Genomic DNA, 19,208 nt, shown 5'->3' with positions numbered 1-19,208 from the left:
AGGATAGAAGTAATCATTCACATAAGAAAAGCTTATAAGGGTCAAGCATGTAAAAACCATGCTAACAATGATTTACTGTGTAACACAAGAACAGTATTTTATATCTATAATGACCTGTAATGAAAAATAGTCAGTATATATATACATGACTGAGTCACTTTGCTATACACCTGAAACTAACACAATATTTTAAACCAACTATATTCAATAAAAAACTCATGCTCGGTGCAGAAGAAATAACAAGACATCCTCCTTGACCTTGATTAGATAAGAGTTTAGTGAGAGTTTAATTTGAAAAAAGTTACTTTTTAAAACGTTCCCGTTTTCATTTAGCTTCCTTCCCGTCTAAAAGTGCTTCTGTTCTACGCACGATTACAGAGGAGGCCTGACCCCTTGGTGTTGAGTTAGCTTCATGAATTTTCCTTTTGTCTTTCCCACAGCTGAGCAAGAGGAGGAAGCTCACCCTGAATACAAATATGGAAATGAACTTTCTGCAGATGACTTGGGTCACAAGGAAGCTATTGCCAATAGTGTCAAGAAGGTCAGAGTCTTGGTGCTCTTTGCTTTCATGACTTTCAAGAGATGGCAGCTTGTAGTTATGCCATTTCAGAAATGTGAGAGCCACAAGAGAATAAGGTAGCCTGTAATTCCCCTTCTCAGTTGGGTGGCCAGAATCAATATCTAACCTCGAGGCATGCACAATACAATGACTCTTTGGTCATGCCTAGTGTTGACCCCTACCTTTTTGGCCCATGTCCTTCAAATGTTATTTATTTCCTTATGACACGTGAGTGGGAAGACATCAGCAGAACCCCAGCAGCAAAGGTGATGCTGTTCAAATCATCAAGATAATGACCCCGATCATCCCAGGAAACCCTCATTAGAAAATCAGTGCTACCCATTGGAAGTCTCATCTCCCTCCTAACATAGAATAAGCACAAGTATATTAATTACCTTCGTGTGTGTGTGTGTGTGTGTGTGATGAAAACATTTACGGTCTGCTCTCTTAGCACCTTTCAAGTATGCATGTGTGCTAAGTCACTTCAGTCCTATCCGACTCTTCGCGATCCCAATGGACTGTAGTCCACCAGACTCCTCTGTCGATGGATTCTCCAGGCAAGAATACGGAGTGGATTGCCATTTCCTCCTTCAGGGGATCTTGCTGACCCAGGGATGGAACCTGGGTCTCTTATGTCTCCTGTATTGGCAGGCAGATTCACCACTCACACCAGCTGGGATGGAATATAGTATTGTTAACTCTCGTCACCATGCTGTCTGTGACATCCCCAGGACTTATTCCTCTTATAACCGGAAGTTCGCACCCTTTGAGCGTCTCACTCCCCACCCCCCACTGGGGCCTGGCAAAGTGGTTGATTTTTAATACTAGTGAGTGATAGAGTAAGAAGACGCAGGAGTGTCCACTGGATCGCTAGCCTGGGAGTCATGATGACCTTGGAAAGAGGAGTTTGGGGGCGGGTAGGGACCCCAGGAGCAGACACATCTGAATGAGGAGAAGCAATAGTTTTGAGCAGTTTTGCTGTGAAGGGGAGCTGGTGGTTAAAGGGAACCCAGGGAGTCCAGAGGGAGTTAATTTTAGGATAAATAAATCCAGGGTGATGACTGAATCCTTTGACATGGTCTTTGATGGGAGCACTAGTACTTAATCATTAAAGACAATGGATGAAGATGCAGGTATATGTATACAGTAGGTGCTAAGAAAACGGGAGCAAATTTATCTGCTGAGCAAAGCCAGGAGAATACTTCCGTTATGCTTACCTTTTCTGATATAGAGAACTGCAGCTACTTTCAGATTATTAGATGCCTGCTAAAACTCATTATCCTGCCTTTATCAGTACCCAGACATGAGTGTTGACCTGCTCAGGAGTGATCCTTTACATACCAGAGGAGGTGGTCACATCTATTATTTCCCAAGCCCCATCAGTAGACCACTAACTAAATTACCTTAAGGAAGCACTGAAATAGGTGAAGACTATCAGCCAAAATGGAGATAAGCGTTAAGATGAGCTTTTCTGGTGTGGAAGAGTTATACCATGATATCCTTTCAGTTCTCACTGTATCTGTGGCTTTATGTTACCAGTAATGTCCTATCTTAACAGATATATAGAATAACAGGTGTACAGATAAATATCTAACATTTGAATATCCACAGGTGTGTGGCTAGTAAACTTGGAGTTTCGCCCTTTAGAGAAGTAAATTATTTTCTCTCTCTAATTTAGGCTTCAGATGACCTTGAACATGAAAACAGCAAAAAGGTAACAAAACAATTCCATTGTGCGTTTTGTTTTCATTATTAGAAACTATGTGATCATTCAATATTGAACAGGTTTTACTAAGTGCTGTTTACTCTGTCTTCTCCCACCCATTGCCCATGAAATATCAGGCTGTTTGTAGGGATAATATTTACATACTCAGTGCATCTACTTGTAAGAGTCTTCAAAAGAAAAAATTAACCACGTGATGAAATGATTATATCTTGATAGAATCACAAAACCTAGGGCAGACAAATAAGATGATTTTTCTAAAAATAAGTGTTTAAGCATTTAGGTATGTTCTTAGTTAGCATTTGAGATTTCATTCCTAGACAATGGACAAAGGCATGTATAATTCTTCTACTGTATGTTTATTGATAATTAGTAATGCCAATACCATAAGCTGGGTACCGGGCTGATTCCCTGGATAACAATCTCGTTACTGTCAGTCATCATGTGTAGGAAGGATTACAGTAAGACCCACTAACCATATGAGAAAGCTGAGGCCTTAAAGATGAAAATAACTTGGTCACAGCTACTTAGCTAACAAATATCAATGATCAAAGATCAGCTTATCTTTGTTGACCCTAATATCTTAAGAAATTCTAGTAGAAGAGAATTTCACAAATATCTTAGGAGAAAACTGGGATCAGACTTAACCACAATTATTCCAGACTTTAGACAGTAAGAATATTGGGTTTTCCTTCAAATAAGATAGGACCCCATAGACAAGAAGATAACACTTTCTGAAGCCCTGATGTGGGAATCAAATGATAAGGTAAATTTCTGCCTCTGGCTGCCAACAGTTTCACAACTGCAACATACCAGATACTTTTATTAAAAGGACCACTTTGATGTCATGAGCTGTGAAGAGGATATAACAACTAAAAATATTACTTTACATCCCTTACAATAAAGTCAACATCAAGTAATGTCAAATAAAACTCCTAGAATGGATACAATGTGAAATTGACTAACAGTCTTTCAGAACACCAATATAGTTGAAACAAAGACCTATCCGTTTTGCTATCATATGAATTTCCTGACCTATATGTCATTTTTATTTTCAGATTCAGTGTATTCATGATTATGTGCTCCTAGTCTAGGCATGAAATCTCAAATTTTAACTGGGGACATTTGAAAACATGATTTTTAAAAATCTCAACAAGTTACATTATTTGGCTATTTATTGGCTTTTATTGGTGAAATCAGTTTGATGATCTAAAATGTTCTCAGGTAAACAAAATGGCCTGACCATTTTTTTAACCAGTGAATTGACTGATATGAGTCAACAGTTTATTCATCCTTGAGTATTGATCTCAATTAAATATCGATCACTTCTGAAGGAGTTATTTTTGTTGTTGTTGATTGTGTTGCTTTTGTCCTGATTTACAAGGAAACAAACTAAAATAATTTGTTTCTCTTTGCCTCTATGCAAAAAATGCAATTTTAGTAGGTCCTGTATAGTGGATTATCACATTAGTTTAAGAATAAGCTTTTTTTAAATACCACAAACCATTTATGTATGTGACCTGGTTTCCAAAAGTGTTAAGCAGGTATGGTCCCCAGACCAGCCACTTGGGAGCTGGTTAGAAATGACAATTCTCAGGTTTCACAGCAGACTCCCTTTTTCAGAAACTCTGAGGGTGGGGCCCTGGAATCTGTTTTAACAAGCTTACCTGTACACAAAATTGAAGGATCTCTGTTTTTTAATTTATTTCACAACTTGTGAAATTATGAATTATAATACCTTTATGCATATTCCATAGCATTGCTCTGAACTTCAATATAGTTTCTGGAATAAAGTCCTTTGAAAATCTAAAAAAATGTCCCCAAATGTAAGGTAAGCTTCATATTTTACTATTATCTCTATTTGTATTATTTGGAGCCACAATAGACAATAACTTTTTTTTTTTTTTTTGACCACGCCTCAAGGCATGTGCATTCTTAGTTCCCTGACCAGGGATGGAACCCATGATTCTTGTGTTAGGAGCATGGAGTCACTGGACCGCCAGGGAAGTCCTGACATTAACTTTTAAAATTATCCTTTATTGGGACTTCCCTGGCGGTCCAGTGGTTAAGGCTCCACACTTCGTAATTAGGCAGCTAAGATGCCACATGCCTTGTGGCCAAAACACCAAAACATAAAACAGAGGCAATATTGTAACAAATTCATTAAAGACTTTAAAAATGGCCCATGTCAAAAAAAAAAATCTTTAAATAAATTAAAAGCTCTTTTTAAAAATTATGTTTTATTTAACATAATTGAGGAAGAGAAAAATCTTTTATCTTTGGATCTGTGTGCAGATTGTCTCTAGTAAGGAAATTTATAGGGGCTTCTTAGGTGGCTCAGTGGTAAAGAATCCACCTGCCCATGCAGGAAACCCAGGAGACTCGGATTTGATCCCTGGGTCAGGAAAATCCCCTGGAGGAGGATAGAGTAACCCACTCCAGTATTCTTGCTTGGAGAATTCCAGAGGCAGAGGAGCCTGGCAAGCTACAGTCCATGGGGTCACAGAGTCAGGCATGACTGAGCAACTGAGCACACACTCATGCAAGGCAGTTTGTGGCATAAATCTGAGAGTCCTCTGAAGTCACTGATGTGTGTATTCCCTTTGTTGTGCTCACAGGGCCTGGTTACCGTAGAAGATGAGCAGGCGTGGATGGCATCTTATAAATATGTAGGTGCTACCACTAATATCCATCCATATTTGTCCACAATGATCAACTATGCACAGCCTGTAAAGTTTCAAGGTTTCCATGTGGCTGAAGGTAACACCAAAGGTTAAATGCTATTGCCTTTTTTGTCTGCTTTTCTTTCATTGTGCTGTGACCTGACCTGCTGCCATTTCCTTTTCTGGGCCTGTGGACTGTTCCATCTCACCTTATTTCTGTTGCACAGACCACACACATCTTTGGCTTGTTGGGGGTCTTGTGTTGTCATTCCAGTATTGTCCACAAGGTGGCTCTGAGAGACTGGATTTGGTAGCACTCCAAGCCCATCGCCTCTTGCATTAGATAAACTTTATAAGACCCATTTGAGTCAAAACCTGGTCTCTTAAAAACGTAGCAAGTTATATTTTAAAACTTCTCATAATTATTTCTGGACTGGAGAAGACATAGTCCTCACTGAAAATACATATTCCAGGGGTGGCTGTGAATGTCAGTTGGTATACACATAATTGACTCCAAATTGAATTCATCACACTTTTCGTAAGTCAGCCATCTCCATCGTCAGAACATTAATGAAAGTAGGAGCTACTGATAGCATAATGGAGCATCTGCCTCCAAAGCCTCATGATTCAAGGTGTAATTATATTTATCGCTTGTCTTTTTGTGAGTCTGATGGCAGAGTTTCTAAGTGCATCTTTGCTTTTCTTTACAGAACGCAATATTCATTATAACATGTCTTCTTTTAATGAGTCAGTCGGTCTAGGCTACTTGAAGACACATGCCATTGAATTTGTGAAGTATCCTTATGTATTAAGTGGAATAAATGGTTGGTGAACTTTGAGTTTGGCAGGAATCTCTAAAACAGAAAGATGGCTAAATTATTATTGTGGTTGTAGAGCTAGTAAAATAATGTACGTGAAAGACTGCAGCAGCAGGGATAACCTGCCCAAATGCGAATTGTTTTTATAATCCACACCGTGAACTATGGTTTTTCTCTCTAGCGTCCTTTATACATGTGAAATTCGTTCTGTATTGTCACGTGTTTTTGTCAGTGTTGATCTCAATCTTCATTGCTTTAGCTCTTTGTTATTTATTTATCACTGCCGGGATACTCTTTTCCATTTTCCTTAATACATTACACAGTTATAACAAACGGCAAATGAGTCGCATTTACCCCAAGGGAGGCCGAGTAGATTCCAGTAATTACATGCCTCAGATTTTCTGGAACGCTGGCTGCCAGATGGTTTCGCTGAACTATCAAACCCCAGGTAGGAACTGATGTCCAGTGACCTCAAATTCCATGAGAATATTTTGACAGGACAGTGCCAAGAGTTGCTGTCAGTTGACTGTGGGCATTTTTTAAAGGAAGCAAACATATGGCAAAACAACATGTTGTTGGATATATAGAATGGTGAGAAATTGAAAATGCAAATTAAAGCAATAAAACAATGGTAAAAGATAATAGACTTTGATTTCAGTTGAATTTCCTTTTGAAAATGCTGTGACTAATCTGCTAAACATTGTCTCTTTTTCCAAAATATGTCTAGTTTTTCTTCTTTTTGGATCAAACTTATCTTCTTGTCCAGAGACAGAATGAAATGAGAAGAATTTGAGGATCTTTGTACAGTAACTATGACTCATTTCTCCTTGGGAAAGTACGCTTCCCACTGTTAGCATTTAGCAGGAGATCAGCAACATAGCAGAATCTCACATAAAGATGTAGAGTATTATGGAGGAGATCCTACTAAAGTGGTGTTTAAGGAGTCCTATACACTTAGAGGTACTAATGTTCCTCTGAAGGTTCTTGTTCCTCTGAAGTGTACTTTGGTAAGGCTCCAATATATAATAACATTTACTTTTTCCTGCAAGGAGAGCAGTCAATTTTTATGAAAGCATAAATAAAATCTTTAAAGTTTTCAAAGTTTGGTTAACAGCCTAGGATCACAATATGAAGATTAGAGACAGAAAAAATATAGATGACAAATATGCCACAAAACCTATTCACCACAGCATGGTCCTTTATTTATTTTTTTAATTGATTAATTTATTTTAATTGGAGGCTAATTACTTTACAGTATTGTGGTGGTTTTTGCCATGCATTGACATGAATGTACGTGGGTGTACATGTGTACCCCATCCTGAACCCCCTCCCACCCCCCTCCCCATCCCCATCCCTCAGGGTCGTCCCAGTGCACTGGGCCCTGGGCACTCAAAGCATGGGCCTTTAAAATGGTTGGAAAAAAACATCCCTTTTGTTCTGTTCTTTTCCCCTATGAGGGTATCCCCCATGTTTCCCAGTTCAGGGTATTTTTTTTTTTCAAGCCAATCCACCATACTTTGTAAATCTGAATACACCTTGCTCCCTGTGATCTGGACTGATTGAAAGGTCCTATGACTTGCATCCCTCTGGCGTGGATGTGGCCTGACTGTTTCCCACTCTCAGTGACCAGGAACTGAAGTCAGATTTCTGCTCGGCATCCCTCTTGCTGCTCACTGTGCTAAACTGTGACCAGGAATTGTCATGATCCTGGAGTGTTTCTAATAGAAATAAAAAAGATTAAAAAGCACTGCTGATTTTACTTATTTAAAAAGATGTCAAGTTGCATTCTTTGCTGTCAGTGAGACCATTATGTAGACTAAATGATCTGAAGGCAATTTATTCTCTAGGCTAGCTTACGTTTTATTCTATAATGTAAGGTTTAATCATAGTACTTTGAGAAGAAAAAAAACATTCATCAGGAGGCCCTTTTTTTGTTTGTTTTTTGCTGATGAAAAGAAAGAAGATTTTGTTTGCCTGCAAGAAAAAGTCATAACCATGCCCTGCCAGTGTAGACCCCACTAGAATAATTCTCTTTAAGTCACACATTTTTTATATGATACTTGCCTAGTTTATTTTTGATTCATTTTAATCAAGTTTTATATTCATACAACCCTACTGAATTTCTCCAGCGTACCCTCCCTCTGGGTCATAAGGTATGTCTTCTCTAACTATATATATATATCAGGTTAGACATCTATACTCTCAACACTAATTCAACAGTCCTATGACTCATATATTGAATCCAAATTTAGAAGCAATGCCAACATGATCTCTATGAATGCACATTTTTTGTTTATTTTAAATTCAAGGTCATTTAAATCTGGAAAAGAGAGTTGTATGCCTCTCTCTGTGAACAGACCCTGTGAAAGTACCTTGTGGTGTTAAAAAAGACCTTTCAGCCTGGGATCAGTATCTCATTTCCATTATTTAAAATCACCCATCAAAATCTTCTTTGTCCAGGAAGATGAAGTACTAAATTATTTTTGTCTCTTGACAGATTTAGCGATGCAATTGAATCAGGGGAAATTTGAGTATAATGGATCGTGCGGGTAAGTAATGTGATTTAGACTGTTGTCACCGTGTTCTACACTCCATACTACAGCTGTAATGAAACCGTGTCATTTTAAATTAGGAGTTGGTGAATTTAAGCAAGGTTTGAGGGATGGGATAGAAACAAATGAAATCCCCAGGTAAATTACATCTGCAATATACATTCTTCATCAACCGCAGTTTCACTAAGCAGAAAAAAAAAAAATTAACCACTAGGTAAGTAGTTTCTTATACACACTCCAGAGTTTAATGCTTTCACTTTAAATTCAATAGTGGAGGCCTTTATAACTAGGACAGATAATGATCCCTGCTCATTTGGACATCAGCAAGAGGGACAAAGATATTAAATATGTGTATCTTACATAGGACAGATAAAGGAATGAAGTTGATTTAGTATGTAATGAAGTCCTCAGTATTAAGTGGAATTTATTTCAGCTAGGAAGACAGTTGTGTCCTCTATTAATTTTTTTCTTGTCTTGTAAATAGTAGTCACCAAAAAATAATGCTATAAGTGTTGTTCAAGGTTCTTCAATAGTGCTTCCTAAAATCTGTGAACCAAGTAGTGAAATAGTAAATGTTAATTTCGCTGAAATGCTGGAAAGTTAAATGAAAAAATGAAATTAAAGTTCTATGGAAGAACTTTCTCATAGTTCTTGTATAGAAATTCTGTACAAATTCTATACATGAAAAAAAACTGTGTGGCCATTTTTTTTTCCTCCATGCAGACGTCCCCAAGTGTTACTTCAGGTAAATGATCTCCAACCACTGCCCAAAGCCTTCTAGACTAAATAGTAGAGTGCCATTTCTTCCCACCACATGACTGTCAGGATGCTCTTGGCCTCCCTGGTTGGATACGTAATGTCCATTGTTGGATACTAAAAACAGCCAATCACGATAAAATTTTTAGCACTTGTGGATTCAGAATGCCTACTCCCACCTCTTCCTGCCCACCAATGCACCTATACCCACAGGTGACAACCCTGTTACCCAAGTCACCCACCTGGAGCATACAGGGCATTTGCCTCTGCTGTGTGTTTTGAAGGAAATGCAAATTGTATACCTTAAACTAATGAAGTGTTGTATTTCAATTAGGTTGGTGCAAAAGTAATTGAAGTTTTTGCATTGTTGAACTTGCCATTTAATACTGGATACATTCTTAAATAAATCTGGTTATGTTATACATCATTAATGCACATTTCTCACTTTATGTTTTTTTCCTAATGACTTATTACTTGCTATTTATTTTATATTTATTTTAGACTATAGAAATGATGTTAGACAAAAAGCAAATTTGAGTGATTTTTTTTATTCAAGTTCAAAATGTGTCGGAAAGCAGTGGACACAACTCGCAACATCAACAATGCATTTGGCCCAGGAACTGCTAACAAACACAGAGGGTGGTGGTGGTTCAGAAGTTTTGCAAAGAAAACAAGAGAGATGAGGAGCATATTGGCTGGTCATCGGAAGTTGCCAGCCACCAATTGAGAGCAATCATCAAAGCTGATCCTCTTGTAACTACCCAAGAAGTTGGCGGAAAAACTCATTGTCGACCATTCTGTGGCCATCTGGCATTTGAAGCAAATTGGAAAGGTGATAAAGCTCGATAAGTGGGTACTTCATGAGCTAACTTAAAGTCAAAAAACATCATTGTTTTGAAGTGTTGTCTTTTCTTACTGTACACAACAACAGCGAACTATTTCTCAATCGGATTGTGACATGCAGTGAGAAGTGGATTTTGTATGACAACTGGCAACAACCAGCTCAGTGGTTCGACCGAGAAGAAGCTCTGAAGCACTTCCCAAAGCCAAACTTGCACTCAAAAAAGACCATGGTCACTGTTTGGTGGTCTGCTCCCCTTATGATTCACTACAGCTTTCTAAATCCCAGCAAAACCATTACATCTGAGAAGTATGCTCAGCAAATTGATGAGAAGCACTGAAAACTGCAAAGTCTGCAGCCAGCCCTGGTCAACAGAAAAGGCTCAGTTCTTCTCCATGACAATGCCCGACTGCATGTGTCACAACCAGTGCTTCAAAAGTTGAACGAATTGGGCTACAAAGTTTTGCCTCATCCACCATATTCATTTGACTGAACGCCAACTAGCTGCCACTTCTTCAAGCATCTGGACAGCTTTTGGCGGGGAGAATCCTTCCACAACCAGCAGGAGGCAGAAAATGCTTTCCAAGAGTTTGTCAAATCCTGAAGCATAATTTTTATGCTATAAGAATAAACAAACTTAGTTCTCATTGGCAAAAATGTGTTGATTATAATGGTTCCTATTTTGATTAATAAAGATGTGTTTGAGCCTCGTTATAATGATTTAAAATTCACAGTCCAAAACCGTAATTACCAATCTACTATATCTCTCAATAAAACAGGGGAGAAAAAAGAAATTAAAATTATGGTTCCAAAGAAAACAATCCAATACATGTTTCAGAGTATTTTTTAAGCTGCCTTGTTATTTAGTGCCAAACATTGAGAACCAGGAGACTGTGTACATAAATTTATGGGTGGGCCCCCCAGTGGGGGCTGAGGCCCCAGGGGCAGCTGTGGTGGAGGATGTAAAAGCCCTTGGCTCTAGCCTGACCCAGGTCTTCCACAGGCTGATGTTGCCCTGGGCAGGTAGATGAGGCCCTGAATCTCAATTTCCTACTGACAAAATGAAGCCAGTAATACCCATCACCCCAGGTTTGCTGTGACAGCTCAGTAAGTTTGAACTGAGTGTACGTATTTGAAGTCCTTTATGAACTGCAAATTTCTGTGGAAAAGTGAGGTTAAAGAAAAGCTTAAACACACCTGGCTGTGACCCTCCCAGAGCCTCACGTGGCTCATCCCTCCTCAGGAGTCCAGTGGTTCCTCCTGCCTGGACACGGGCTGGGCATCGTTTCTATGGAAGAGGGGCCCCAGTGTTACTGAACCAACTTGGGTCCACCTGTCCACACTCAGTAAAGTCCGTCAGTGGTGGGCTGTACTGAAGGAACTTGCAGTGTTGGTTGTAAGGCCCCAGGCGAGGAGAACGGGTGACTCCTGTTCTAACCCCCCCCCCCCCCGCCGGACTTCCTGAAGAATTTCAGCAAAGCATTGTTAAAGGCCAGGTGAAGTGGGTGGGGATCTGTTTCACCATAGTCCACATGCTTAGTTTCTGACTTTCTGCACTGTTTATTGTAAAATCCATTCATGAACAAGGATGGTGCTATGTTAGCCTGGTTTTTCCAGTAGTCATGTATGGACGTGAGAGTTGGACCATAAAGAAGGCTGAATGCTGAAGAATTGATGCTTCTGAACTGTGGTGTTGGAAAAGACTCTTGAGAGTCCCTTGGACTGCAAGAAAATCAAAACAGTCAATCCTAAAGGAAACCAATCCTGAATATTCATTAGAAAGACTGATGTTGAAGCTGAAGCTCCAATAGTTTGGCCACCTGATGCAAAGAACCGACTCATTAGAGAAGACCCTGATGCTGGGAAAGATTGAGGGCAGGAAGAGAAGGGGACAACAGAGGATGAGATGGTTGGATGGCATCACCGACTCAATGGACATGAATTTGAGCAAGCTCCAGGAGTTGGTGATGGACAGGGAGGCCTGGCGTGCTGCAGTCCATTAGGTCGCAAAGAGTCGGACACGACTGAGCGACTGAACAACAGTGTTAGCCTGGATTCTGTGCTTGTGTTTTTGAGGTAATGTGACCAAAAGCTTAAGTCCAACCAGAGGGACTGAAAAATCTGACTGTTCCCTGGGGCATCAGGACTACAAGAGGCATCAACAATAAGTCTCCTGTCCCCCTGCCCCTCCCCTTTCCTCCACACCCAGCCTGGAGGCAGAGGTCTTGCCCACAGGGCAGAGAGAAGCAGTCTTTCCTGACTGTATGCTGTGCTCCTGAGGAGTCATAGCTCACAGCAGAGATGGGCCAGCCGTGAAGGATGCACTTCCACGTCGCAGGGGCATCGGAGGCACCCTGGAGCTTTCACCCCAATACCTTTGTCTTGTTCCTGTCCACTGCAGGGACTTCTAAAAAATCCTTGTGGGCTATGTCTAAGGGTTTCTGTAAAGAGATGTTCTGTATCTTTTAGGCCTATGGTGGCAAACAATACTTGTAGAAACCCCTAAATCTCACAACAGTAACCAAACATCAGAAACTTACTTGGGAATCCCTGTCTGGTCTGTGGGCAGTTTGTTTAGGAGGCCACACCACTGCATCCTGTAAGTGTGATTTTTACCAGGCAGTGAGCAGTAGTTTATTACAGACTCATTTTTAAAGTTGGAAAGGCAGGAAGTACTTCTACACTTTCTAATGAAACAGAATAGAGCAAACTAATTTCTCAAGTCTTCCCAGGCTTTTGGAGGAAACCAGACAGTTGCTATCAAAATACTATGATATTTTATGATTCAAAGGTGCACACTTTTTAAATGACTTTGTCAAGTTAGAATGAATCTTAAGATCCATGGGAACTTACAGTTAATCAGCAGCCATTTTGCTTGCTTGCTGGTAAATAAACAAGGGCATGTTGATAGCATCTCAGATGTGATGAAGCAAGATGAAATATCTTGTTCGACCATCCTTTGATTCTGTAACTCGTGTCCATCCACCTGGCTGAAAGCCCTTCTCTCCAGCCCTTGCCTCCAAGGCCTTTGAAGTCTGTAGAGAATTCTTACATCAATTCACTTGCCACTGACTTCAGACTTGCCCTGTGGCCATCACACAGACCTGGATGCTTGGAATGGGTTCATTTCCTGCACCTAAAAACACCACCAGGCAGGACCGGCTATGTAGTCCCAAGTACTTCGTGTTCACAAATCATTAAGAATCAAGAGAGTAGCCGCAGAGCATTAAGCCAAGCAGGAACCTCTGCAGTGACACAAGTAACCTATATGGGAAAAGAATCTGAAAAAGAATATATCTAAATACATAACTTAATCACTTTGCTGTACACCTATAACTAGCACAACATAAATCAGCTATATTTGAATGTAAAATAAAAAAATGTTTAAATAAAATAAAAGTCAATATTGTCCTCAGAGGCTCTTTATTGCTGATTACATCCAAGTGGAATGTGTAGAAGATAGCAAAGAATGTCAGCTTTGTCAAAACCAAAAACATGACTGTAAACTTTTAAGGAAAAATATTGTGCTTTGGGATTCCCTTTGGTTGCATTTTAAAGAATAGTAATAGATTTAACATCATCTAGAGTTGAAACTTACAGAGTTGAAAGTTACACTTTAAGGGGTATGAAAGATGTGATCCCAAGTTATGATTCTTTTACATTTAAAAACAAACCTATAGTTCTGGGGAAAGTGCTTCTATTTTCTGCTCATGTGAAGTGAGAGTCGCTCAGTCATGTCTGACTCTTTGCGACCCCATGAACTATACAGTCCACGGAGTTCTCCAGGCCAGAATACTGGAGTGGGTAGCCTTTCCCTTCTCCGGGAGATCTTCCCAACCCAGGAATTCCCAACCTAGGTCTCCTGCATTGCAGGCAGATTCTTTACCAGCTGAGCCACAAGGGAAGCCCAAGAATACTGGAGTGGGTGGCCTAGCCCTTCTCCAGTGGATCTTCCCAACCCAGGAATCCAACCAGAGCCTCCTGCATTGCAGGCGGATTCTTTACCAGCTGAGCTATCAGGGAAGTCGATAGCTCATATTTTTGCTTATATTAGTATGTAATTTTCCTATCTACAATTATTGTCATTTTTTTTGAAAAAATGGTTTTTTGGAGAGATAGAGTTCTTTGACATAAGTTTCAGGAAAGTTATGGAATCCAGCCAGAGTGTGATTCTGTGAGCATACCCAATGGGAATAAGAGGCAGACAGTGCTGAGGATCAATTTCAAGACACTTTAATCATACAAAAAAGAAAACCGATGCCCTTCGTCTGTCACTTTCTAACATCCCCTGCCCCATCCCAGCCTTAAGCAACCGCTGGTCTACACACTGTCACTACATTTTTGCCTGTTCTGCACATTTCATGTAAATGGATTCATATAATATGTGACCTTTTAATGACTGTCTTCAACATTTGCAAGGTTCACCTATGTTGTACTGTGTATCAATACTTTATTTTCTTTATTTCTTTTTATTACTGAAATAATTCTATTACTTATTATTAATTTTCCATTGTGTGGATATACCTCATCTTGTATGTCCATTCATCTTTTGCTGGAAATTTGAATTGTTCCATCTTTTGGTTATTATGAATAATGCTACTATGAACCTTCATGTGCAGGTTTTTGTGTGAGCATATGTTTTCACTTTTCTTGGGTATACACAGAAGAGAAGGATCTCTGGGTCATATGGTAACTCTGTAACTGATGAATTCTAGACTGTTTTCCACAGTGGCTGCATCATTTTACATTCCCACCAGCAATGTTGAGTGGGGGCTCCAATTTCTCCATCTTCTCATCCACATTAATTTTCTTTTTTTTTTCCTATTGCCCTCCTACTGTGTGTTCAGTTCAGTTCAGTCGCTCAGTCATGTCTGACTCTTTGTGACCCCATGAACTGCAGCACTCCAGGCCTCCCTGTCCATCACCAACTCCTGGAGTCTACTCAAACTCATGTCCTTTGAGTCAGTGATGCCATCCAACCATCTCATCCTCTGTCGTCCCCTTCTCTTCCCACCTACTGTGTGTAATGGTATCTTATTGTGATGCTGGCTTGAATTTCTCTCATGACAAATGAAATTAAGCATCTTTTCAAGTGCTTGCTGGCCATTTGTTTATCTTATTTGGAGAACTGTCTATTCAGATCCTTTACGCGTTTTTTAACTGAGTTATTTGTTCTTCATATATTTTAGGTACAAGTCTCTTATCAGATAAATGATTTGTAAATAATTTCTCCCATTCTATGATTTGTCTTTTCACTTCCTTGATAATGTTCCTTTAGTGCAAAAATATGATAAAGTCAAGTTTGTGTATTTTTTTCTTACTACTTGTACTTTTGGAGTTACGTCTAAGAATGCATTGTCAAATTCTGACTCACAAAGGTTTACAGATATAATTTCTTCTAAGAGTTTTATAGTTATAGCTTTTTACAATTAGGTCTTTGATCCATTTTGAGTTAATTTTTCTTTATCATGTGAAAGAAGGAAGTAATTTTACTTTTTTGCATGTGGCTATTCAGTTGACATAGCATCATTTGTTTAAAGACTGTTCTTTCCCCCACTGAGTAGTCTTGGCATCCTTGACAAAAATCATTTGCATAGATGTGAAATTATTTCTGAACTCCCAATTCTATGTCATTGATTTTTATGTTAATCTTTTTTTCCAATACCTAGCTGCTTTGGCCACTGTTGCTTTGTAGGAAGTTCTGAAATTAAGAAGTATGAGACCTCCAACTTAGTTCTTCTTTATTAAGATTGTATTGAGAATTCTTGTTCTTTGAGTTCTTTGAGGATCAGCTTGTCAATTTCTGTAAAGAAACCAGATGGGATTTTGATAGAGATTGTATTGGATCTGTATAGCAATTTGAGAGTAGTGCCATCTTAACAATAGTAAGTCTTCTGATCCATAAACACAAGATATCTTTCCATTCATTTAGTTCTTTTAAAATTTTCTTTAGCAATGTTTTGTGATTTTCAAAGTACATGTACTTATTTTTTTAAATGTATTCCTAAGTATCTTATTCTTTTAGGTCCCATTATAAATGCAATTATTTATTTAATTTTGTTTTTAGATTGTTCATTGCTTGGTGCATATAAATAAAATTGATTTTTTATGTTGATTTCATATCCTAGAACTCATTTATTAATTCTAATAGCTTTTTAGTGCACTCTGTAGGTTTTTCTAGAAACAAGATCATGTTGTCTGCAAATAGAAATAGTTTTACTTCTTTCCAATCTAGATACCTTTTATTTCATCTTCTTGCCTAATTATCCTCATTAGAATTGGAGACCTCTAACTGAAACTACGTTTCATTTGATTATGAAAATACATAGCAATCCATAGTAATGTTAGCGGTACCTCTGACTCCAACATAAATCAGATATTTTTATATCTCATTTTAATTGTTAGAGATCTCTCAATATAGTTTTATGATTATCAGTACTTTGAAACTATGCTAATTATCAAACTTGCCATTAGATCCCATAATTTAATATATTGATTAAAACAATAAAGACATATTTTCCATATTTTGATAACTGTAGCTCATATAATTGGTTTTTCACTGTTATTCTTTGCATTTTATTTTGTGCATGTAAGAGCATCAACAAGTTCCAGAGAAGATGATAGTATCAGGAAATCATAGATGTCCCGGAGCCTGGATCTAAACAACATTTCCTCTTCCCTGTTCCTTGTTGGGGTCATCCATAGGACAGGGAAATTCTCTTCAGTTCTTGGGATCCTCCACCAAAAAGCCTATTTCCTAAGTTAGAAATAGGGATAAAGATGTATTAAGTGTCTTGAATAGTGATTTTCTGAGTCTTTATAAAGCAACTAGTAAACTCCTTCTATGCTTTTGTCCCACCAGGTACCTTCTCAAACCAGATTTCATGAGACGGCCCGATCGAACATTTGATCCCTTCTCTGAAACGCCTGTTGATGGGGTTATTGCAGCCACTTGCTCTGTGCAGGTAAGTCTCCTGCTCTCCACAGAATAGTATAAAAAGAGTGGATCCAGGTGGTCTTGGAAAAGCCTTAAAAAATTGCAATTAAAATATTTAATGTCAAGTTGCAAGATCCACGTGTTGCTCTCAACTTTAACATTTTTTTCCTTGAGATACATTTTTTTCTACTAGTGAAATTATTAGCTACTTTTCATCAAACACACCAGATCAAAAAGTACCCAGTGGAGAATTGGAGCAATGGGAACTCTTGGCCATTGATGGTGGGAATGTAAAATCATACAACCACTTTGGAAAACAGTTGGGTGGTTTCTCCCAAAACTCAACATACTCTTACCACGTGATTCAGCAGTTGTACTCCTTGGTATTTACCCAAACAAATTAAAAACTCACATCCACATGAAAACTTACACAGGAATGTTTGCAGCAGCTTTATTCATAGTTGATAAAATTTTGAAAGCAACCAAGGTGCCACTTAGTGGGTGAATGGATAAAGAAGCAATGAATGGTATGTCCAGACAGTGGAATATTACTTAATTCTAAAAAGAAATGAGCTATCAAGTCATGAAAAGACATGGATGAAAGAAATAAACATTCAGTTCAGTTCAGTCGCTCAGTTGTGTCCGACTCTTTGCGACCCCATGGACTGCAGCACGCCAGGCCTTTCTGTCCATCACCAACTCCCGGAGTTTACCCAAACTCATGTTCATTGAATCAGTGATCCATCCAACCATCTCATCCTCTGCTGCCCCCTTCTCCTCCTGCCTTCAATCTTTCCTAGCATCAGGGTCTTTTCCAATGAGTCAGTTCTTTGCATCAGGTGGCCAAAGTATTGGAGTTTCAGACTCAACATCAAACCTTCCAGTGAACACTCAGGACTGATTTCCTTTAGGATGGATTGGTTGGATCTCCTGCAGTCCAAGGGACTCTCAAGAGTCTTCTCCAACACCACAGTTCAAAAGCATCAATTCTTCAGCGCTCAGCTTTCTTCATAGTCCAACTCTCACATCCATGCCTGACTACTCAAAAAACCATAGCCTTGACTAGATGGACTTTTATTGGCAAAGTAATGTCTCTGCTTTTTAATATGCTGTCTAGGTTGGTCATAACTTTTCTTCCAAGGAACAAGCGTGTTTTAATTTCATGGCTTCAGTCAACATCTGCAGTGATTTTGGAGCCCCCAAAAATAAAGTCAGCCACTGTTTCCACTGTTTCCCCATCTATTTGCCATGAAGTGATGGGACCAGATGCCATGATCTTAGTTTTCTGAAAGTATAGTTTTAAGCCAACTTTTTCACTCTCCTCTTTCACTTTCATCAAGAGTCTCTTTAGTTCTTCACTTTCTGCCATAAGGGTGGTGTCATCTGCATATCTGAGGTTATTGATATTTCTCCTGGAAATCTTGATTCCAGCTTGTGCTTCATCCATCCAGTAAATGAACATTACTAAGTGAAAAAAACTAGTCTGAAAAAGTGACATACTGTTTGACTCCAACTAAATGACATTCTGGAAAAAGGCAAAACTATAGAGATGGAAAGAAAGAAAAAGAACAAGAATTGTGGGGAGGGATTAACAGGCAGAGTACAAGGGTTTTAGGGCAGTGAAACTTTCTGTATGATTCTATGATAATAGATACATGTCATTAATATTTGCTTTTTTCCCCAAATCCATTAAATGTACACCAGAGTAAACCCTAATGTAAACTATGGCTTTGGGTGATAATGAAGTGTCAATATAGGTTCACTGACTGTAACATATATGCTACTGAGATGTGAGGTATCCATAGTGAGGGATATTGTGGATGAGGGGACAGAAGCAGTATATTATCAATTTTGCTGTAAACAGAAATTGCTATAAAAAATAAAGCATAGTAATGAAAAAAATACCTGCTATATGATTACGTTGATACAGAATTCTAGAAAATGCAAACTAATGTAAAGTAACAGAAAATAGATCAGTAGTTTCCTCTAGACAGACAGAAGAAGGGATGGATTACAAAAGGGTACAAAGGAACTTTGGGAAGTGATGGAAATATTTGTTGCCTTAATATTGGTGACAGTTTTATAGATGTGCTCATATGTCAGAACTAATTTCATTGTACACTCTAAACATGTACAATTTATTTAATGTCAGTTGTACCTGAAAAAACTGTTTCATAATGATTAGCTATTAGATTATGTAAAAAAAAACCCTTAATAATTAGCTATAATTATTTGGAAATAGGTGAAAAAAGCCTTTCCATAGCTTTATAATTGATAGACGAGGGAAATATACATGACTTATATAATACAAAAAATATTTGTCCACAGCTTCTTAATCTAAGTGCCCACACCTGTGAAA

At 38.7% G+C, this 19,208-nt stretch overlaps 1 protein-coding gene across 8 annotated transcripts in view; it reads left to right on the top strand.

The window, feature by feature from the left end:
• Positions 1 to 19,208, top strand: part of PLCB4 (phospholipase C beta 4) — a 478,321-nt gene that overhangs the window by 402,183 nt on the left and 56,930 nt on the right. For 7 of the 8 annotated variants that reach the window (XM_081559122.1, XM_081559121.1, XM_081559116.1 and 4 more), the window contains 7 exons: positions 441 to 541; positions 2,238 to 2,273; positions 4,901 to 5,042; positions 5,656 to 5,740; positions 6,087 to 6,211; positions 8,261 to 8,312; positions 16,775 to 16,877. In XM_081559122.1, the coding sequence (XP_081415248.1) occupies positions 441 to 541; positions 2,238 to 2,273; positions 4,901 to 5,042; positions 5,656 to 5,740; positions 6,087 to 6,211; positions 8,261 to 8,312; positions 16,775 to 16,877 (644 nt within the window). The remainder of the gene's footprint in view (positions 1 to 440; positions 542 to 2,237; positions 2,274 to 4,900; positions 5,043 to 5,655; positions 5,741 to 6,086; positions 6,212 to 8,260; positions 8,313 to 16,774; positions 16,878 to 19,208) is intronic. The other variant, XM_081559119.1, reaches the window with a different exon arrangement.

Source organism: Giraffa tippelskirchi, chromosome 13 (assembly GCF_054371585.1).
Source record: "Giraffa tippelskirchi isolate mGirTip1 chromosome 13, T2T-mGirTip1v1.2.pri, whole genome shotgun sequence".
Classification (NCBI taxonomy): Eukaryota; Metazoa; Chordata; class Mammalia; order Artiodactyla; family Giraffidae; genus Giraffa; species Giraffa tippelskirchi.
Note: the sequence above shows the minus strand (reverse complement) of the source record. Positions and strands in the feature narration are given on the sequence as shown.